The 23291-nt window shown below is 45.0% G+C and overlaps 1 protein-coding gene across 1 annotated transcript; it reads left to right on the top strand.

The window, feature by feature from the left end:
- Positions 1–17534: 17534 nt before the first annotated feature.
- SPTSSB (serine palmitoyltransferase small subunit B) lies at positions 17535–17777 on the top strand. The gene has a single exon (XM_041406080.1). The coding sequence runs from the start codon at positions 17535–17537 to the stop codon at positions 17775–17777; it is 243 nt and encodes an 80-aa protein (XP_041262014.1).
- Positions 17778–23291: the final 5514 nt, after the last annotated feature.

The raw sequence follows: 23291 nt of genomic DNA on the forward strand, positions 1-23291 counted from the left end.
CGCCGATGGATGCGCCGAGCCCTGCGCCGCCGGATGCCTCCTGAACGCCGCTGCGCGCCGCGGCTCGGGCCGGGAGGTGGCTGCCAGGGCCGCCCGCGGTACCTGCGTCCCGTGTCCCCCGCGCCCGGCGCCGGCCCGCCCTCCTTCCACCCGGGCGGAGCGTCCCGGCCGCCGCCCCCGCCGCGCCGCTGAACTACAAATCCCGGCAGCCCCCGCGGGAGCGCGCCGGTGCGGGCGGGGTGTGGGGCATGCTGGGAGTTGTAGGCTGGGAGCGGCAGGGGAAGGCGCCGGGAAAATGAAAAAAATATTTAATCGAAGTAATTTTAATTGATAAAAAATGAAAATAAAAACTATTTAATCAAAGCGTAATTAAAATTATTTATTCAAAGTGATTTCAATCGAGCTAAAATGATTCTTAATAAAAAACTTAATAAAAATATTTAAAAGTGTAATTAAAAATTATTTAATCAAAGTTATTTAATCAAAGTGTTATTGGAGCAACCTGGGATAGTGAGAAGTGTCCCTGCCCATAGGATAGATGCCCCTTAAAGTCCCTTCCAACACAAGCTATGCTGGGATTCTTCCCAAGGATGAAATTGACCCTCGTGTGTTCCCCAGGTCCCTTCACAAGCTCGCAGTCAAAACGGAAACAAAGCAGGATCTTGTCAATTCTTAAACCGAGAGTAGAGTTTGTCAAGGTAGCATTTTGTTGGAAAAAACTTGTGTCATTTCTCAATTACACAGTTTATCCTTAAAAGAGTTAACTTATTGATAAAACACTACAGAACTCACAGCCTATGAAACTGTAATATAAATAAGAAATAATAAACATCCAAGGCCAAACACAAAATACATCTCAAACACTTTAATCCCAACCCTAACACAAACAAAACAAGAAGATAAAAATGCAATAATTATTGAGCCAGCCCAGTAGCTCGAGCCAAAAAAATCCCAATTTCAGGGCTCGTTCTGCACTCCAGCAGCTCTTCCCAGGGGAGGAGCAGAACTTCAGCACCCACAGATTATTTTAAAATAATCAGCAATAAAAACCTCACCAATATTCGGGGTATCAGCTGCTATTCAATTTTAGTTTTTGGTCACTTGTGAGAGGAATGAAAAGCGATTACTGAGCCAGGTTTGTGAATAAACTGGAGAATTATCCGCTTGGAAAACTGGGAAAAGCATTCCTTGCTCAACAGCTCCTCCTCCTGCTCGCCGGTAGCGTGAAACCATCAGGGCGTCTTTTGTTTTTATATTTTGGCTACGGAAACAAATAATCTGATATTGCAAATGGGAATTCATTGTCTGTTCAGCGCTCCAGTTCACAGGAGTTGTGGGTTATAAACAGAATAAACTTGGGAATTATCTTCCCAATTTTCACAAAGCAGTATTCAGCTTTTCTAGGCAATTTTTGTGGCACCCAGAATAAAAATAGAGAGTGAGATAATGGAGAAATTCTCCCTATTTGCTAGCCTGAATAATACCAGCGTTTTTATCATTGTCACTTCTTGCTTGCATTAAATAAAATTCAATAGTTCTGACTGGAAGAAGCCTCATTTTGTCAATGTACTTACAAAGATAAATATAAATAACAACAGTGAAAAACTTTAATTTCCTGTAGTTGCAAACTGAATTTATCATTATTTCACCCTGGGGATGAGCAGTGAGGACACAACACTGATGGGTCACCAAAAATCATTACCACATTTAATTTGATGGAGATTTCCTTGTAAAAATACTCCCAAAATCTGGAGGGTGTCTGTTCTATAATATTCTCTGGGATGCTAAAATTTGGGGGATGTTGCTGTTGCTGTTTGCTGAATTCTGCTGCCCAGATAAAAATGTTTTGTCAGGATTTTCAGGTTTAAATACTTCTATTGTCGTAAATCAGACGTGCGCAATAATGTGACTCGTTGAAGATTAAAAAATATTAAAGCAAAATATTCCCCAAAACCTGTGGATTCACCTGCCTTTTCCTCTGCTGAGAAAATCAGAATAGAAAAATCAGCACCAACAACAACAACTGTAAAAGTGGAGTTTTTCATGTCAGGACTGCAACGCAATGCAATAAAACCTGTGCTTTTCTTTCCAGATAGGTGTAAAAATGGATTTTGGGATATTCAGGGTGACACAGGCCCAGCTCTCCAGAGGAATAACTCGGTGGCAATCTCAGATCCTGCTCTGTACATCAGTTTGGGTAGCAGTAAACGAGGCTGAGTTCTCCTGGCAGTGCTTTCATCTCTGCTGATATAAACTACATTTCCTGATATTACTGCCAGGATTTTACCTCGCAGCAAACACCAGGAATTGCAGGGAAATTCTGCCTCCCCCTGAGAGATCTCATCCCAGCACTCCTGTTCTGCATCTCCCCTGAAGAGGAATGTTTGCAGATGTGAAATGCAAACAGCAATTTTCCACACAAGTTGCTCCTTTCTCTTTTCCAGCATTCTCAATCCCAGGACATCTTCAAGTGTAAAATCTGATTTTTGTTTGTTTCCTGGTGCCATCAAGTGACCTTGGTGTCAGTGGGAAGGAAAGGCACAGGGAGATTTCTGAATGATGTTTTAATATCTTTTATTAAACACATTATTCTGCTGTGGAATGGTGTGCACCAAAACACAGTGCAGTGTGTGAAATTATTATATTTATTATATATAATACATACAATGAAATATATCTAACATATACAATGAAATATATACATTTCACTATGGTGGAATTATTATACATAATAGTGAAATGATAATCTATAAATTAGCAGTGAAATTATTCTATATAAATTATAAATATGAAGACATCCTGGTTAAATACAGGCTGGTGCCTGGGGTGGAAATACCACACCTGCCTTACTCAGGGAATGTAATTCTTGATTATAAATATAGAATTTTCATTTTAAATATAATTTTTCATTTTATAGGATGTAAATTATACCCGAAATTAACATTGTTTTAAGTAAACAATAATTTATCTTGTTTCCCAAGTAAACTATGGGATGTTGTTCATTAACCTTTACATCTTCTTACTTTGAATATCAGAGCCAAACTACCTGGTGGTACAATTGAGGAAAGGTGCCAATGTTAATTGCATGGAAAAGTTTAACCTGGGATGTATTTCAGAAGAAAATTCTGGGGTTTTCCAACTTACAGAGCCTTGAATTACCCCAATTCTGGAACTGCCACAAAAATTTGGGTGCTGAAGTCCCTGGGAGTCTTTGCTTGGTGGCAGCATGAGCCCCAAAATATTGGAGTCCACATCTTCCAGAGCATGACTATTTTGGGAGACAGAGATTAATCCAAACAGTTTTTCCCTCTCATTTTCCAGGTGTGAACTCCCTGAAAATTGGGAAATGACCGAGGAACCAGCAGAACCCCCAGCAGGTGAGGCTGAAAATGCTCCTGACCCCCAGAGCTGCTCCCTGAAGTGATCTTTGGTTTACCCAGCAGCACCACTGCAGAGTGCAGACACCAGGAGTGTTTGTGGAGCACAAACTCCCCACTTTCCCAGAGAACTCCAGGACACGCCAGGAAAATGGAAATAGGAGCTCAGCAATCTGGAATCGCTCTGCAAACTGGCAGTGTTCTCACAAACCTTCCTCAGATCTGGGCACAAATTGATAAAAAGCAGCAGCAAAGCAATCTTAATTTTCTTCTTCATTAATTTTTACTCTGTTTAGCAGCTGTTTCATGTCTGTGGTGCAGACTGTTTAATTTGCATTAAGCAAAGGGCTGCAAAATTGATTTATACATTTGAATGCCTCACATTTTCATTCTGAGGCACTTTTGGATGCAGAACATGACAGGCTTAAATTCAGGATTAAATCCTTAGGCCAGGCTTGTCCCAAAGCAGAGGTGAGGGGGGAGCTGAGGTTACAGGTGCCTTTTTTGGTGACTTCCCTGAGACTAAAATTAGCTGTGCCCTCAGCTGACTGCAGAGGGTAAAATCCAGATTTCACTCAGTGCCTTGGTGATTCCAGAGGTTCATTCCAGCACTGATGCTTTCCCTTGACCAAATTCTTGATAAAACACAAAAAGTGAAGCCTTCTGAGGCAGGATTGAGATAATTCAGCTCTGGGTTAATTTAGATTTCCTTGGGCAAGGCAGATGAATGGGCACAAGAGCCCAGCCAGGGCTGCAGCCAAGATGAACCCAAATGGCCCCAAAATGCACGAGCGCTCACGGGGTCTCTCCCTGGGATCAGCTCTGCTCCATGTGCACATTGCAGTTCAGTGTCCAATTCCAGCTCAGCCCCTGCACTCCCATCCTGCTTGTTTTTCTCTCTGCAGCCCACGGGGTTTGTGCTCTTGGGCTGAGATTTGGATCATTTGTCCTTGGTGCCCAGCTGGAGCAGGAATTGTTTGTCTCCCTGCTCTGTGCAGAGCTCACCATCCCCTGATGTGAAGCTCAGACCTGCACACTAAAGCAGCACAGAATCTGAAAAATATAAAGCTAAACCTGAGGCATCAGTAGAATGGCTTCTCCTGGGCAATGTGCTGGGTGTGATGGGAATGGCATGCTTTGGCCCAAAATAGCTGCCTGGGCTGGTGCCTTCAGCTGTCAGAAGTGTCTCTCCTCCTCCCCACGTGGTGAGATCTCCATCCACAGCACCATCTGCTTCCTCAGGATGCAGATTTGCTGCATTGGAGCTGGGATTGAATGGGGAGAATCGTCTGACTGCCGTTTAATTTTATGCCTTTCCTTGAATTTCCAATTCCCACATCACTCCTCGGTCTCCTGAGGCACCAGAAGCTGCCACCAGATGAGGGAATGAGCTTCAAACATCTGTGGGCTTCCCTGCTGCTGCTTCCAGCTCCTTTCTGCACATGGAAAAAGCTGGTGGGAGCAAGATGATCCAAAATCCACTTTTCCTCCCTGCCTGCCTCAGTGCTTTCAGCATTCCCAGCTCTCAGAATGTACCACATTCCCAGCTTCTGTTTGGGAAGGGGGGAGTGACTGGCAGCTCCTTCAGCTGGTGGAGAAGGAACAAAACAAGGAGGAGCAGTGGAAGGGCTGGGATGTAATTCCACGGATCTCTCTGCTGTTTATCTGCTGGATGAAGGGATTTATTTATAGCCCGTGACTTCTCCAAAAACATTGTTCTCTGCTGACCTCCCTGCTTAAATTGGAAGTTAGGAGAGCAGCTCTGCCAAGTAAATGAAACTTTAAAATACAGAGGGAAAGCTTCTTTTTGTGTTTTGAGTCCACGGCTAATGCTGTGCCTCATGATTTTTTTGCCTTATTGTCAATCCTGGTCACTGTGGAGAGCTGGGATTCTCCAGAACAACCAGGAAACCTGGGATGTGGAGAGAAAATCACCTCAAGTTCACTTAATAAGGGAGGTGAGGACACACAAGCAGCAACCTGATCAGCTGCTGACACCAGCAGCTCCTAAGCCCGGGGCTCTGGCTCCCAGCAGCCCATTCCCAATCCATGAGTAATGCCCCACAAATAAGGAGCAGGGATTTGCACTTTTCCTGGCTGGCAGAATCAGTTTTTGCTTCCTAAAAAGTGTTTAAGAAACCACTGGGTATGGCACTCGATACCATGGTTTAGTTGAGGTGTTAGGGCATGGGGTGGACTCGATGCTCTTGAAGGTCTTTTCCAACATGGTGATTCTGTGAATTCTGTGGAAAAAGCCACAGAAAACAGGAACCAGGCTCGTTGTGCATCTCTGGAGCCTGCTGAGTGTCAAACCCAGCTCTGGGCTGGGCTCAGAGCAGTGAGGGATTTGCAGCAGAGGGGATCCTGCCCTGGCCTGGATCCCATCCCTGCCCTCCCTAACACTGCCCAAGAGCTGGGGTGAGCGGGTTTGGCAGTGGGGAAAAGGCAGAGCTGTCCTGGGGTGTGGTTAATGTCTCCTCAGAGTGGTTAATGTCCCCTCAGGGTGGTTAATGCCCTCAGAGTAGTTAGTGCCCTCAGTGGTTCATCCCCTCAGGGTGGTTAATGTCCCCTCAGGGTGGTTAATGTCCCCGGAGGGTGGTTAATGTCCCCTCAGGGTGGTTAATGTCCCCGGAGGGTGGTTAATGTCCCCTCAGGGTGGTTCATCCCCTCAGGGTGGTTAGTACCCCTCAGGGTGGTTAATGCCCCCTCAGGGTGGTTAGTATCCCTCAGGGTGTTTAATGTCCCCTCAGGGTGGTTAATGTCCCCTCAGGGTGGTTAATGTCCCCTCAGGGTGGTTAGTACCCCTCAGTGGTTCATCCCCTCAGGGTGGTTAATGTCCCCTGAGGGTGGTTAATGTCCCCTCAGAGTGGTCAGTCCCCTCAGTGGTTCATCCCCTCAGGGTGGTTAATGTCCCCTGAGGGTGGTTAATGTCCCCTCAGTGGTTCATCCCCTCACTCTCCTGGCTGCAGTTCTGTTGCACAGCAGCAGCGCTTTGGGGCCCGGATGCCTCTGGAATCCAAGCGTGTCCCACCCCGTTCCCCGTCCCAAAGCTGAGGAGACTGCACCGCAGAGGCTGGAGATGCTCAGGGGTCTCTTGGTCCCCAGGAGCCAGGGAGGAAAGCTCTGCAGTCCATGGCGGTGCTGCTGTTTGCTGGAAGGGTGATCCAGGATTTCCCTGTGTCCCTAGGAGGGGAGGCTCTGCTCCCATCCCAATCTCTGAGTTCCCTTTTTCCCCCTGGTTCCTCCCATCCTGGTGCTGGGGTGACTCAGGACATCCAGACCTGTCCTGCTACAGAAAGGGGCACCAACCCCTCTCTGCTGTGTCACCAGAAGTGACAGCAGGAAGCAGCACAGCCCTTCCTCCACAGGCTGCCACAAAATCCCAGAATGGTTTGGGATGAAGGGACCCCCAAACCCACCCAGTGCCACCAGGGACACCTCACACTATCCAGGTGCTCCAAGCCCTGTCCAACCTGGTCTTGGACATTCCCAGGGATCCAGAAGCAGCCACAGCTTCTCTGGGAATTCCATTTCAGAGCCTCCCCATCCTCACAGGAAAGGATTCTTTTCTACTTCAACTTCTGAGCATAAGAAATGTGCCTGAGGACAGGGAGCTCAACTGAGCAGAAACACCTTAATGAGAGAATTAATCCTGGGCTTTGGAAGCAAAACCAGAGAACGGCGTGCACATCGAGCAGTTCCTCCTTTCTGCTCCTCGCTGTAATGGGAAAAGCAAAGGAGTCAAGAAACAATTTCCCAGCTTGGCTGAGCATTAAGGAACAGCACTTTGTGTGTAACAAATACGTGCTGCTGTGGATTTGTAACGGAACAGGAGGTGGCTGAGGCACTTCTGTGAGAGGAGCTGGGCCAGCAGCCAAAATTTGGGTTCTGATGGTTATATTCCCAAGCAGGCGCAACAGGAATTAATTCCTGACTTGATGTATGTGAGGACAGAAAAGCAAAACACAGCATAATGTGCAGGATCTGGGGGCTGCCTGCAGATTCACCTATCTTTCTTTGACTGTTTTTCTTTATCTGGTCTGTCTAGAGCTGAAAATTCATAGAATTCTTGACTGACAGAAGTCTTTGGAAGTGGAGGGAGATGGATTTGCAGCCTGAGAAGGAAGACCCCACTCCTTCAGTGCCTTTTCAAGTGTTCCCTTCAGCAAGAGTTGCTTCAGTCACACATGGAACAGCAGAACCATGGGGCAAAAACCTAAATGCTGGAAATTAAAGAGAAATGAATACAAGAGAAGAGAAATGAATACATAAGAGAAATAAGAGAAATGAATACTATAAGAGAAATGAATACAACCAACACCTAGTGCACAAATATTCTGCTCCTCTAGTAGTTATTACATATTATTTGTAAGAATTTAGGGTCTTTTCCTTTATCTTCCCAAGTTTCCCACTTTCAGGAGCATCTGCAGTGCTGGGGTGGAGGGAGAAGATGAAATGCAGGAGCTGGAGCTGCAGCAGTGGCAGTAAATGTTGCCTTGTGTGACCTTCAGCTCTGAGTCACCACAAAGAGTTCCCTCCCAAACAGTTTGGAGTCAGGAGTTGGGAAGATGTGAGGAAATTCAAGTGTCCTTGTCCAGGGAATTTGATGGCAGCTCAGAAAGGCTTCTGACCCCAATAAAATGGGTCCTTAAATGTCTGAGAAGTCTTACAGGGACAAATATCGAGGCAGAAGGGGCAATAAAAGAAAAAAAAAAAAGTCAGTGAGACAGACCTCTCTGAAGGAGCAAGAAAGCCTCATTTTAAATTAAAATAAATTTTAAACATTGGCTAAATTATATTGGGGTGGAATAGTGCAGATTTGAAAAAGTTGCCATTTCTCAAGCTGCTCCATTACTTCCTTAAGGTTCACTTATTCCTTTCTGGTACCAAGACACATTTAATGAAGTGCTGGGGCTTAAAATGGCTTTTTCCAAACAGCCAAGTTCTGCTGAGCAATCTGAAATGGAAAGGTTTTTAACTGAGACCCTGCTCTGGAAATATTTCAGCACAGAAATAGTCCCAGTGACCTTCAGCCTGTGTCCTCCTCCACACAGTTCTGGATTCTTGGGAATGTGGGGAATCAGTGGGGCTGGTTGGGAGGGATGTGGAATTTGTACAGCCCAGTGCATAAATAAAAAAATGGGAAAAATCCAATTTAATAATTCTTTCCACACTCCTGCATCTCTGTTCAATACCAGCTCTTCTCACAGAATATATTTTGACAGCAATTTGCTCCATTATTTAATCACATTCATAGCTGTGTGTTTAAAGGATAAATAGTGTCATTTCCCCCTTGAGCTGTATTTTGGTGTGTTTAACTCCATCAAAGTTGTAAAAGAACATGGTGTAAAGGTGTAAATGTCTTGGATTTTTCCTCAGTGCCAGAATTTCTGAGGCTGCAATTCTCTGCTTTCTCACTGTTCCCACATAACTCCTTCACCCCACTCTGCCTCCTGACAGCCTCAGGATTTAGTTTTAAATAGGCCTGGGATTGGTCTTTAATTTAGATCTTTAGGACTATTTTAAGAGGGTGTAGAAGATTTAAAGTTGCTATAAATATCTGCTTCAGGAATCACTTACACTGGTTTTAGGCCTTTCATAAAAACCACATTTTTCACTGAAACATTTGAAAATGACAGCATCTTTTCTGTTTTGATTTGATTTTTTTCTTGGTGGACAACTGTTTCTTGGCCATCTTTTAAATAAAAATCAGTTGCAAGAACACCAAGATCATTTAATGACATCAAAATCTTGGCCTAATACATGAATATGTGGCAGAATTTTGGCTAAAAGGACAATTTTGTGTACTCAAAGCTCTCCCTTTTCCCAGAAAAGTAAGATTATTTTGATAAATATCCTTCATTTTAAGCTGGAGTCTGCATACAGAGACGTGCAGAGGAGGATTTCCACATTTAGGTAGCAATGAGACAAACTATGGACATTTTTCCCCTTTTTTGTTAAAATGGGCTTTATTTTCTCTCCCCATCAAACAATATTTCACAGAGGCTCTCCAGGGTTACACCTGGCACGAGGAAAACGTGGCTGAAAGGATTGGATTTATCTTGGAAAACAAGATCCAGATTCCTTCTGACAGGAAAGCAAGCCAGGGAGGAATGCTTGATATAAAAATTTATGGAACACAAAATGGGTTTAATAGCAACTCTGTGAAGTCTTGGAAAAATCAGTCCCTGTGGAGTGGCAGAGCCCATTTTTATGGTTTAAGGCCATAAAAGTGTTGAGTGTGTGAGGGAAGAATTAAAAATGGATTTGATTGTGGTTCATAAATCCCTGAGGATCCAAAAGCTCTGCTCTGGGTACGAATTCCTGCTGGGAAAGGTTTCCCTGGGTGTTGGAACCCTGGTAACTGAGAATTTCAGACTTTCTGTGCTGACAGGCACTGATCCCCAAGAGAACTCTGCATTGACCTGAGGCCCTGGAGAAGCTTCCAAAATGGAATGATGGAACTGGGATTGTGGGTGTGCAGTTTGAATAGAAGTGTGTGATATCACAGGGTGGGAAACTCAGAGTTTAAGGGTTAGAATATAGTCATAGATATAAAGCAAGATGGAGGTTTTATGGCAGAGGCTGATCCTTCTCCTTCTCCTTCTCCTCCTTCATCTTCTTCTCCTTCTTCTCCATGGGTTTGGGTGGTTTTGTGTAATTGGATAAAAAGTCCCCATTATGGGCACGGGTGGTTGGTTGTTGGGTTAAAAGTAGAAATAATTTAGGTGTCATTTCTTAATTGGACAGTTTATCCTTAAAAGGCCTTGTAGAGAGAGAAATGGGGCTCCATTTTCAGTTTGTTGGAGTGAAGTGCTGCAGAGCTCAGGGTTTGTGAGACTGTGACATGGATAAGAACTAATAAACATCTGAGTCCCAACAAGAAATACCATCTCACACATTTAATCCCAACCTTGGCAAAAAGAAGTTAAGACTCAACACCTGGGAGAGTTCTGCTGGAGAGGCTGGCAGTAAATAAAATAAAGAAATAAAATCTGGCACCTGCAGTTCTCTGTCCTGAGGTGAGGTTTAGCCCTGAGCTGAAGTTATCCATCACTTGATCACTAGGGCTGTGTTTTCCAGGAAATCTCCACCCCTCTCTGGTGATTTAATGAGCCTGGGAGATCAGATTTAGATTTAGAGGAGTGGCAACAGCTCATTTATTTTTTACCAGGAGTGAAAATGTCCTCGTTTCAGATTGGATGAGGAGATGGGATGAAAGCCTTTCGTAATTCTGAAAGGAATTGCTCTTTTTAGGCCAGTCTGTTATTAATCATAAAGATGGATATGTACAAAAGAAGATATTTTTACATCTACACTAAAATTCTGAAAATTCCACAGTGACAAATGGCTCTTAATAAGAAGAGGATATAAAGGGGAAGAAAGAAAAGAAATGTTAAAAATTATCCCTGTGGCTGCTCTGAGGGGGCTGAGGCAGAACAAAGATTAAAACTGCAAAATTCCAGTTCTTATTAATTAATTTACCAAATAACTGCATCATATTTAACAAATAATCCACATTTTAGGTGTGTGGAGAGAAATAACTCCCCTCTGTGTTTGATTCCATTGCAAATAAATCTTCACAACAGAAACCTCTGTTTTGCAAAGTGTGAAAGAGTTTCCAGAAGACAGCAATAAAACCTGGGAAACTTCACACAAAGCAGGATTTTATGGGAATAAATAACTGACCAGGAAAATTTCCCCACAGAAGAAATACCCACTATTACACTGAAAAGAAATTCCTGTTTCTTTCTCTGGACCACAGGCTCAGAAAAACTAGGACATGTGTAAAAGAAATATCTAAATAAAGAGGATTCATATCCAGGGAAAGGTCTGAACTTCTGTCAAAATAATACGAATAAAGCAGCAGCAGTGCTGATTATGTTGGCAGGGCAGAAAAGCAGAAGATTTCCTTTCTACAAGAAAATACATCAAGATTAAGAAAATACTACAAGAAAAATCAAGAGTTTGTTAATCAAGACTAAGAAAAATCTGCCTCAGAAGTCTCATTCTCAATTAATCAGTTTTGTCACCCAGAAATAAAAGAAGGTGGAGCCACATTTCTGAGAGGTGTTTCCACCAAGTATGGCCAGAGTTGACTGCTTAATCAAGACCAAGAAAAATCTGCCTCAGAAATCTCATTCTCAATTAATCAATTTTGTCACCCAGAAATAAAAGGTAAATCCACATTTCTGAGAGGTGTTTCCACCAAGTATGGCCAGAGTTGACTGAAAAAAGCTGAAGGTTCCAAATTTGTGGGGTGTGGAGAGCAAGAAATATAAAAGCAGTTTTGCAAAATATCTATTTCTGTGTATTTTAGCCTCCCCCATGGGCTGATTCCTCAGTGGAAGAGAAATTTCTGGCAACCTCCCCATTATTATCCATCACCTACACCCCATTTTCCTTCTACAGCTCCATGGAATTTTCTTCCTCAGAGTTACAAAGCAGCAGGGATCCAACCAGAATTTTAAAAGCAGGGAGATACAAGGAAATTTAGTTTAAATAAGCTCAGGAATAGTTTCATTCTGATGACATTGATAAATACTCTTTTGAGACAAGTCTGAGATAAATACAGGCAGGCTGATATGGCCACTTTGGGGCCTAAAAAAAATCACTGAGCTCATCTTCTCCTCCTGAATATTTTCCTAAAAAGCCCAAATTTCAATTCCCTGTCTTTCCTCCTAAAACCCATCTCCCTGGCCCTCACCCTGTGCTGATTTATCTCCCAGAGGCATCTTCTGCACAGCCCAGGTGGATCCTCAGCTCTTGCCCGTGGTTGTTGACACAGCTGGGAGAGGGAAGCGAGCACGCCCCGTGATTATTTTATATTTAAATTATTATTAACCCCAAAATGTCCTTTTGATGATTCCCTGCTGGAATGTTCCTTTGCACATTCCAGGCCCTGTGCACCATTCCCTGTGATCCCAGCATGAGCTGGAGGAAGGTTTCGTGCCACAGGGATTTAAAATTCCTTGCTGCTCTCTAAAGAGCCCTTCCTGTCTCTGCTGCAGCTGGGCTGGGTTTTGTGGCAGCTTTGGGGTTCCCTCACTGCTGGGGATGGAGTCAGGCAGCTGAATCCTCCTGGAAAAAGGATGGAGCATTTCTGGGGATGGAACCAGGCAGCTGAAATCCTGGGAAAAGGATGGAACATTTCTGGGGATGGAACCAGGCAGCTGAATCCTCCTGGAGAAGGGATGGGGCATTTCTGGGGATGGAACCAGGCAGCTGAAATCCTGGAGAAGGGATGGAGCATTTCTGGAGTGTGTTTGATCCCACTGTTCACAAGTTCCAAGCTGAATGAGGAGAGGAGAGGGAACAAGAAGCAATGGCAGGGTGAGGGAAGCATTTCTGGAGCGTGTTTGTTCCCACTGTTCACACTTCCAAGCTGAATGAGGAGAGGAGAGGGAACAAGAGGCAATGGCAGGGTGAGGGAATGTGAGATCCCTGAGCAGTGGGAAATCCCTGATTCCCATCCTGGGCCACTTTGCTAGGCTGCCACTTTTAGCAGAGTGTTCTGAAGGAATTTTCTGCGGATGAATGACAGGAAGAACAGTCTTTGAGTATTCCAGTTCATTCTTTGAATGAACGATCTGGTGGAGAATCACAAAATAGAATCCCAGACTGGTTTGGGTTGAAGGGACCTTACAGCTCATCCACTTCCACCCTGTGCCATGGGCAGGGACACCTTCCATTATCCCAGGCTGTTCCAACCTGGCCTTGAACACTTCCAAATGTACTTTATTTTCTTTAAAATCCTGTTAATAAAATCTCCCATAGCGTTTGGCAGACCTATGCTTGTTATGACTACAAAAATTTCCACTACAGGTGTAAAGCTGTTATAAAAATGCTGCTATTTCTTTACTAGAAGCAAATAAATTTTCTTTCTTACTGCCTCAGTCAGTTCTTGTACAATGAGTGCTGAAGATCTGCAAGATAGCAAGGGTGGTATCACCCCTGATTTAAAGTAAAAATACAGAATGATCCTAGAAATTAGACAACAGCATGGTCAGAACTTGATCTCAGGAATTCCCAGTTTAATCAGCTCCCAGTTCCAGGGTGGGACTAGGCTTTGTATCTGTGCCATTCTGAATTTCAACCTGTTTTAGGCAGCTTTTCCTTCCCAGTTAATTTGTTTTACCCCTGAAAGCAGAGCAGGTATCAGGTGAGTGATGTCCCAGCCTGGGCAGCATGGGGGAAGAACTGAGGGGAATAAATATTGGTGCCAGCTCGGAGCAAGCAGAGCCCAGCTGAGCAGGTGTTGCCTTTTCTCCAACCTGGAAATGAAACTTGAGATAATTTTAGTAAGGAGGTAATGGAAAAGGGGATCTTTATTTGAAGGCCTTCGGGGCAGTTCTGGGTTTCACAGCTGCCCTAATTCTCTGGTCAGCTTTTAGGGGACACTCATTTGTGACACTGTCAGTGTCACCCTCGAGCTGAAACAGGCTGTGCCCCATCCTCTGGGCCAATTCCTTGCATATTCCGTGCACATTCCTGTGCTTTTGCAGATCCCAGCCCCATGCTCTCACTTGGTTAATGACCTGTCTTGATGCAGAGCTGAGGAAGCTCCTGGACTGGTCTGGCAGGTGTGGGGAGCTGTGGGAAATGGGGTGACACTGGCAGGCAGCAATGCCCTAATTAAACTCCGGGATTTGCATCCCAAACAGCAGCAAGCCAGCCCCAGCAGTGCAGCCCAGATAAATTCCTGATTGAGTCAGAAATTCCTTATCCAGTTTCTGTGGGGTGTCCTTGTCTTAGGCTGCAATGCAGGATGGAAACACAGCTGTGTATTCTGCACCAGCTGTTGAAACCAGGCGGAGAAATGTTCTTCATCTCTTCCATGGCCCATCCCTCATAAATGCTTCTGGTGCCTTGTGCAGGCTGCCCTAGAACAGAGGCTGGACAGAGCTAAAGAATAAATTAGGGATATATTAAAAGGACATACTCAATGGATCCACCTTGGGCAGCACAAGAGCCCAGCCAGGGCTGCAGCCAAGATGAACCCAAATGGTCCCAAAATGCACGAGCGCTCCCGGGGTCTCTCCCTGGGATCAGCTCTGCTCCATGTGCACATTGCAGTTCAGTGTCCAATTCCAGCTCAGCCCCTGCACTCCCATCCTGCTTGTTTTTCTCTCTGCAGCCCACGGGGTTTGTGCTCTTGGGCTGAGATTTGGATCATTTGTCCTTGGTGCCCAGCTGGAGCAGGAATTGTTTTGTCTCCCTGCTCTGTGCAGAGCTCACCATCCCCTGATGTGGAGCTCAGAACTGCACACTAAAGCAGCACAGAATCAGAAAACTGTAAAAGCTAAAACCTCAGGCATCACTTCCACCCAAACCATCCCAGGATTCTGTGAGAAGCACAGTCAGATGCTGCTAGCTTAGCTAGAGTAGCAGGGCCTAAACCATGTTTTATTTTTCCTTTTCTAATATCTCTACCTTTCTGCAGCATCCCACCCCAGCCCTCCAGGCTCCACTGAAATCCATGGCTGAGAAAATCTGGTTGGAAGCAGGAACTCCTGAGGAGAAGGGTTGGACATGGAGAATTTGGTTGAAAGGTTGAAAACAGAGTATCTTGACTGCTGCTGCCTGGAGCAGTCCTTCCTCATTGCTGGATTTTGTAGGGGAAAGGGCCAGTTCTTAAACAGAAAAGTTGATTTTGCTGGAAAAGATGAGGGGGAAAAGCAGAAGGTTGAGGGATTAGGTCAGGGTTTGCTGGCAGGTGAGCTCAGGCTGTGTTTGGGATGGGAGGGAGGGAAGGTGAGGCTCAGACATGGCTTGTGGCACATCATCCCCATGCGAAGCTGATTCATATTTGGAAATTATCTGGCTGCAGGCAGATAGTTTAGAACACCATCTATTATGCAGATTCCTGCCTCGTTTACTTGCCCAATTATATCATTAAAATGCCTCCAGCATTTGTGGCCTGCTCTTATTTTGCAGTTTTTCTGAGGAAAACTCACCCTCTTTTCCTTGTCCCCAAATTCCCTCCACCCTGGGGTTTCTGGATGAGGTTTGGCAGATGCAGAGATTTGGAGCTGTTTGAAAAATGATTCTAATCAGAGGTTGCAAAAGAAGGTGGTGGCTTCACTGCAGACCTTCCTGTGCCACATTTTTGTGGCTGCTTAACCCCATAATTCTGTGTAGACATTAAATTGCCCCTTGTAGGAGCTCAAAGCCCCACAGGGGCCGAGGTGTTTTGGGAGGTTTGAAATCAGGGAAGGCATTAACTGTAAATATTTTTTTGCCTGGTGTGCTCCTCCCTGCAGAGTCCTTGAGCTTGGGCTCAGCTCCAAGAACCAGGTGCTGTGTCCTGAGCGTGGTGCAGACAGAGCATAAATTATTGCATAAATCATAGTCCTGTGGCCAGAGGAGATTTCAGCAGCTGAGGAGGAGGGCGGGGAGTGGAGGACACGCTCTGTAATTGAGGATCAGAGCTCCTGGGCTCTGCCTCTGCATCCACACAGGATCTGCTCCCTGCCAGGCTCCACAGCATCCCCTGCCCGGCTGTGTTGGGGCACAGGTGAGTTCTGCTTTTTACAACCCCAGTTTTTCACAGGAAAAGTCTTTCCTCAAAGTGATGCATTTGATGGGAAGAGGCTCAGGTGCCAGCTGATTTAGTAAAAACCATGTGTAAGGGCAGAAATGGGATGGTTAATGAGGATACTGCCACAAGTAATTGCTAATATTTCAAACTACAGAGGCATTTGTTTCGCTCACTTGGCAGGAAGAAAAGAGGTGGGGGAGATATTGGAGCAAAATGTCACTAAAATCTCTGGGAAGTGGCTTTTTTAGGGTAAAACCCCACTCTATTTGGGGCTATGGAGTTAATGGTATGTCATTTCTGAGGGAGAAATTTCTTTCCACAGATTTTGACATCACCAGTTCTTCCCAATTAAAAAGTGGGAAATCACGGTTTTTTGTTTGTTTCCTCTTATTCACCAAAGGACAGAAAGTGTCAATAACTGAAGTAGTCCTGTTTTCCCTTTTTGTCTCTAGTTCTGTGTCCTGCTGGTGCCATAATGCAACACTCAGTAACTAGCATTGATTTATTTCTTCTTTAAAAGAAATCTGTGTTTATTATTTGACATTTTCATATATTATGTATTATATATTATATAATATATACTATATGTTATATAGTATACTATGCACTACAACATTATTATTAGTAGTAGTATTATTAGTATTATTATTATTTCATTCTGGCAACAGGTCAATTCAACCCCTACTGCAGAAAAAGCTGGATAACCTGGATGTAGTTTCCTTTTATTGGAATTCTGTTTGTGTGGAGTTCTCCATGCTCTCAGTTCACACCTGGAACTGGAGCACAAAACATAAAATCCAGTTTGCAGTGGTAGGAATCAGCCTTGTAGCAAATTCTGTGTAGAAATCCACAGGTGGGAAGGAGGAGGAGGAGGAAGGAGAGAGGGTTTAATGGGAGTTTTAATTAAGCTGCTCCAGCAGAGCCTTGAGTAACCCAGTGCAAGGTGAAATTCTGGCAGATCTTGGCCTGGGGAATGGAATTGCCACAGCTCGTGGATGAAATGAGCTCTCAGGGAGCCTCCTTGGTGAGGCTGGTGCAACGTGAGGTTCCCATTTCTGTGATCCCCCACCCTTCAGGAACAACATGAGGTTCCCATTTCCATGATCCCCCATCCCTCAGGTGCAACGTGAGGTTCCCATTTCCATGATCCCCCATCCCTCAGGAACAACATGAGGTTCCCATTTCCATGATCCCCCATCCCTCAGATGCAACGTGAGGTTCCCATTTCTGTGATCCCCCACCCTTCAGGAACAACATGAGGTTCCCATTTCCATGATCCCCCATCCCTCAGGAACAACATGAGGTTCCCATTTCCATGATCCCCCATCCCTCAGATGCAACGTGAGGTTCCCATTTCTGTGATCCCCCATCCTTCAGGAGCAACATGAGGTTCCCATTTCCATGATCCCCCATCCCTCAGGTGCAACGTGAGGTTCCCATTTCCAGGTTGCCCTTTCCATGATCCCTCATCCCTCAGGAGCAACGTGAGGTTCCCATTTCCAGGTTCCCATTTCCATGATCCCCCATCCCTCAGGTGCAACGTGAGGTTCCCATTTCCAGGTTTCCCTTTCCATGATCCCCCACCCTTCATCCCACAGGGAGCTCTGGGATCAGGGATGGATGTGAAGAGCACCCCGAGCTACCTGTACTGGCTCTTCTGCCAGTTCGAGCTGATCACCTGCAGCTACCTGATGGAGCCCTGGGAGAAGGTTCTCTTCTACTCCTTCAACCTGGCCATGCTGGGGCTGCTGCTCTACACCACCTATGTCTGCCTGGCTTTCCACGCCAGCTCGGCCTTCCAGCTCCTCTGCAGCTTCCTGGGAAACCCACGGGAAAATGCTCTTTCTGTGGTGAAGTAAAACCTCAGCCTGGCTTTGGCGTCAAAGAGTTTCCTTACCCCATTTTTGTCCAGGAGCAGCAAACTCTGCTTAATTCTCTGTGTTTTGCTCTGATAGCAAATTATTTTTCCTCCAATCAATCCCTGTTTTTACTATTTGATTCTTCAAGAGGTTTCAATTTTAATGACCCACCGGAATTACAGAGCTGGGATTGGGACAGGAAAAACTCTCCTGAAGAATTTGTTATTTCAGGGGGAAGGGAACAACCCCCCCTGAAGATTTTGTTATCCCAGGGGGAAGGAACAACCCCCCTGCAGATTTTGTTATCCCAGGGAAAGCTGCTTGGACATGGGAAGTTTTCATCTGGAGAAATGAGACAGCATGAATTTGTTGCCAGAAGAGATGTGCACACAAAAATCCTGGACAAGTGGGAGCTGCTTCCCTGAGCTTGCTGTGTTTTTATGGAATGATTTCAGGATTTATTCAGTCTCCTTGATTGTTTTATACAATGAATTACTTGGCTGGCTCGTTATTATGATGCAAACAATGCCACTGATTCATGTGAGGATGTGCTGCTGTGAAAATTTCTGCTTAAATTCTCAGATTCTTGGGCTTTATAAAAACATAATTTTTGGTTTACTTTAGAAGATGAGTAAATCACGTGCATCATATAGAGAAGTAACACAACAGATTCACTTGTGATAGGGTTTCAGCTGAAAATAAACCCCTTAAAAATGTAAAAATACGTCTCCTTTTTTCCTAACCCTTTAATCCCTCCTTTTCACCTTTCACACTTTCCCTGTTGAGCAGTGCCTGAACCACGAACTCCTGAGCTCTAAATAACATGCTGGATTTGGCTGGGACTGTTTTGTTTCAAATTCCAAGACTTTTTAGCCTTCAAACCATCAGATTCCTGTGCTGCCAGCTCCCTGCAGTGGGCAGGAGCTGCTCTGGGATGAGCTTGGCAATGAGAATTGGGGTTTGGAATCCTCAGGAGATGAAGGGAGCAGAGCAGGACACATAGGGTGACACAAATCCACATTTTCCGCCCACACTGAGGTGAGTTTTGGGACTTTTTCCAGGCTCCTGGGATGTCCTCTCCTTCCAGAGGATGGGTTGTTGCTGTAGGTGGCAATCCAGGGAATTAGGGAATGAGGATTGGAGACAGGAGGCGACAAAACAAAGTGAAGACATTAATTATGTCATTTGTCACCTCAGCTGCTTTCCCAGTTTATAATTACGGGGAAATAAGGCAGGAGATTAAAATAATTTCTCTGGGAAAATGAGGACAGCTGTGCTCAAACTTCCAAGTCTTTGAACAATGCCCAAGTATCTCTAAGTTTGTAAAAAAAATAAAATCTATTCAATATTTTTGAATTTGGATCCAATGGGATGCTTTATTCAAGTAATATAATGGTTGAAGTAGTAATTAGTGTAGATTTGCTTTCATGCTTAGTCTGTATGTAATATTTACTGATATTTATCAATATAATTTGTATTTACTGATGTTTAGGAACAAGAGGGAGCACACAATATTTTAATTATATCAATCACTAGATTATTTATGGAGACAGTGATTTTTTTCCCAGCCTGTCAGTCCCTAATACAGAGAAATACAGGCAGTACTTTGCATTACAGGTACAAAATCTGTATTTCTCAAGACTATGTAAATAAATATTGCTCAAGGTGTGCCTGAGAGTGAGCCCAGGGCAGGAGCAGGTCAGCCTCAGCTCCAGCAGGGCTCCACAAGGACATCCTGAGCATTTCTGGGCACTCAGGAATCCCACAGCAGGCTGCAGGAGCAGGAACTTTGCCCTGGTTGTGTTTCTGCTGCTCTTTCCCACGTGGGGTTTGGGGGTGCCTCCAGTGCCTGGTGCCTCTTTCACAATACCTGGGGTAGGATTAGGGGGAGGATTAGGATGGGATTGGGGTGGGGCTCTGCTCCCATCCCCAGATCCCAGCTGGGCTGGGGGAACGGGACAGAGCCAGGAGAGCACCAAAATCCAGCAGAGGAAACAAGGGGTCAAGTGGCAGCTGGAGCTCCCCAGAGTTCCTGATTCATTTTCCTCATCACCCCCTTTTCCCTTCCTGTCCCAAGCCTCCAGGATTTCAAACATTTCATCCCATTTCAGTTCCCAGCACTGCCTGGGCAGGTTCCTGCTGGAAGCACCGGGAGCCTGAGGGGTCTGGATTTGTCAGGTCAGGCTCAGCTGGGAATGGGATCAGGATCAGGCACAGCTGGAGCTGTGCCAGGGAGGTGTAGGGTGGAGAGCAGGGAAAGCTTCTTCCCCCAGAGGGTGCTGGACACTGCCCAGGCTCCCCAGGGAATGGCCCAAGGCTGCTGGAGCTCCAGGAGGGTTTGGGCACCATTCCAGGGATGCCCAGACTGGGATTGTTGGGGTGGAACAGGCTCTTTCCATATTTCTCCAGATTTTTCCAACCAGCTCCACAGGCTGCTCTGAGTGGCCACAATACTGAGTTTTTCCCACCTGATGCTCAATGATCCAAACCTAAATGAATGAATGCATGGCTGGAGCAGGAAGTGTTCCAAGAGGAATGGGAAATGGAATATTCCCTGCACACCCTTCCCTGAGCACGCCAAGCTCAGCTGGCTCTGTCCGGGGCAAGTTTCTGTCCTGGCAGAAAGGAATGCAAGGGTAACATTCAGCACCTTTCAGATCCCTGCCATGTGAAAAGGAAATATTCAAATTGCACAACTTAACCCACGCTGCTTCACCAAGAGTGGAAACTAAAGAACAGAACAAGAACCAGCTGCTAAAATCAAACTGCTCGTGCTGCTCACCAGGAAACCTTTGATGCTTCCAGCCCAGCATCCTCCTTAGGAGTGATTTTATTGCAGGACTTTCACACCTCATCTCCCATTAAACTTTAATTTTATTGACCCAAAAAGTTTACACTTCCTAAAGGCACTAAAGATGGTTCTGTCCACGTGGAATTTTAGCCCCTCTGCTGCTGATCACTTCAGGAGTTTTTAGAAGCTTTCTAAGGTAATTTCTTACTCCTTGTTACTGTCATTGTTTTGCACTCCAACAGCTGCACTTTGCTTTCTTTCCAGCCACGTGTAATTGCAGTTCTTATCTTTGCTCTTCATTACCTGACCTGAAAATCCTGCTCGTAGAATGAACCTGTCAGCACTTCCTGGCCTCTGCATCCCACGGGACATTTCCATCTTGCAGGGATTGCTCAGAGCAGGGGGGAGATTCCAGCAGATCTGTTTGCTTTTCCAGAGCTGACCTGAAATTCCTCTGTCCTGCCTGGCTGAAAGTTTCTGCTTCACTTCCCTGCTCAGCTGAAACTGCTTCATGCAACAGTTGAGTTCCAGTCTCCCCGAGAAAGGAACTCCTCCTTCCTCTAGTGCTGATATTTCCAGTACAGAGCAGAGATACTATATGAAATAGGATTTATTTAGATATTTTTCCAGGTATTTTTTCCAGGGATCAAGGTATGCACATCCTCAGAGCACAAACTCTCAGAAGGATGTGCAAACAGCACCAAATATTTCACAGCTTCAGGAGTTTCCTTCCATCTCACAAATGTCACTGACCAGAGATGAGTTAAAAATTGGCTTTCAAAGCTCTTAAGTCCTTGTTGGGGATTTGTGTTATCCAAAATGGTTTCCTTTTAGGAAGTTGAATATTTAAATTGCACAAAATCCCTTCAGTTTCTTGCTTCACCATCAGGCTTTGGTTTTGTTTGGAACTGAAACCCCGACAAGTTTTAAACTCCATTTTCTCCTTCTGACTTGGCTTAAGCAGGTTCCCATCTTGTATTTAGGAGGAAATAGAGATTCTGACAGCAACAAGATTCTTTGTTCCATGATTATGTCCTGGAACGAGCTCCAGGAAACATTCCCAAATGCCTCTGCATTTCCAATTCCCACCTCTCCTTTCACCTGCTCCGGGAGGTGCAGCTGACACAAACAGCCCTGAGATGAGATCAATCTGCAGGAGGAACAGTTTGCTGACATTAAACCCTCCAACACCAAGTCCAAAGCAGTTTTTGTCCGATTTTCCTTTAGCTTAGGTGTTATTTTAAATGTAAATATCAAGAACTGCCCGGGCATCAAGAGTTTTTGCTGAGTTTTCAGCCCCCTTTTCCTCGGAGCAGGGAGCAGCTCCTGGGCCATGCAGGAACAGTGACACCAGGTGGGCTCTCACCTTCAGCACAGGCACATCCTGATTTTTCCATGGAGAACGGGGAAGAGATGGGATTGGATCCATCTCTGTCACTCCCAGGGTGGAAATGGAGCCAGATTCTTCCCACTGGCATTCCAGTGAAATGATTCCAAATCCCAAAAATCCAACAGAAGGAATCTGTATCCTTGCCTAACTTTTTTATGGAAAACTTCCTGACACAATAATCCTCCAGAATTCCCTATTTTAAGCTGCTTCCAAGAGTAAGAGACTGAAATAACACTGATTTTGTTGAAGTCCCCACCAGATCAGTGTCTCACTTCCTCAGCTTGCAAGCTCCCAAAATTGGCCCAGGAGCTGTCAGCCAAGCTCAGGCACCTGGCCTGAGGTTAAAAGTGTTTTCCCATCAATATTTCACCTCAGCAATTTCCATCTGGGAAAATTTGAGACCCCTGGAGTTACATCAGGCCATCCACTAACAGATTTTTAAAGCAGTTAAAGGTGAAATGATCACCTTAAGCTTTTCAACATCAACACACAAGACTTTTATCTAGGGAAAAATAAATCAAAAATGAGTGTTTGCACACCCCAGTTGCCTTTTTCTGTTCATTTTTCCCCTCAGTTATCCAGCTTTTTGCTGTAAGGTCTGACTTGTACAACACATTTTTTTTCACCATTTTCTCTGGGCAAAACGTAATTCCAATTGCCTTTTTCTGTTCATTTTCCCCCTCAGTTATCCAGCTTTTGTGCTGTAAGGTCTGACTTATACTACACATTTTTTTTCACCATTTTCTCTGGGCAAAACGTAATTCCAAAGTTCTGCACAGCTTCTCCCATGACTTCCAACTCAAAATTCATCAACATCTGGGTGGAAATGCATCATTGAGCAGGTCTGACTTAAAATCCTGAAGGATTTCTGTTGTATAAAAGGAGCTTTTTGTGGCTCAACTCAAGAGATTTTTCAGGAAGAGCTGCAGGGCAAGTGGCAGCTTTTATCCATGACAATGAATGCCTTTGTTAGCTCCAGTGGCAAATACTGGCAAATATTTAATTTGTTGGACACTCCCTAAACCCCTCTGAGCTCCCAAAGGGGCACTGGAAACTTGGGAATCTACAAAGAGACCCAAGTTTTGATTGTGGGGAGGTGCCCCAGCCAAACAAATCCCACAGACCCAGGCAATCCTTGGATTCAAGGCTTCAGCAGCACAAGATCTCCTGCTGACAGACCCATGAAAGCTTTTCCAGGCTGGCAGCAGAGCAAGGAAGGGGGGAAAGGAAGAGGGAGATCTCCAGGGATAAACAGGATGAGACAGCACAGCAAATATAAAACATTCCTGGGAGAGTCCAGCAAGGGAAACAGGGAGGAGGAAAAGGACTGGTG

The sequence above is a fragment of the Onychostruthus taczanowskii genome, unplaced genomic scaffold (assembly GCF_017590055.1).
Source record: "Onychostruthus taczanowskii isolate IOZ18803 unplaced genomic scaffold, ASM1759005v1 scaffold24, whole genome shotgun sequence".
Classification (NCBI taxonomy): domain Eukaryota; kingdom Metazoa; phylum Chordata; class Aves; order Passeriformes; family Passeridae; genus Onychostruthus; species Onychostruthus taczanowskii.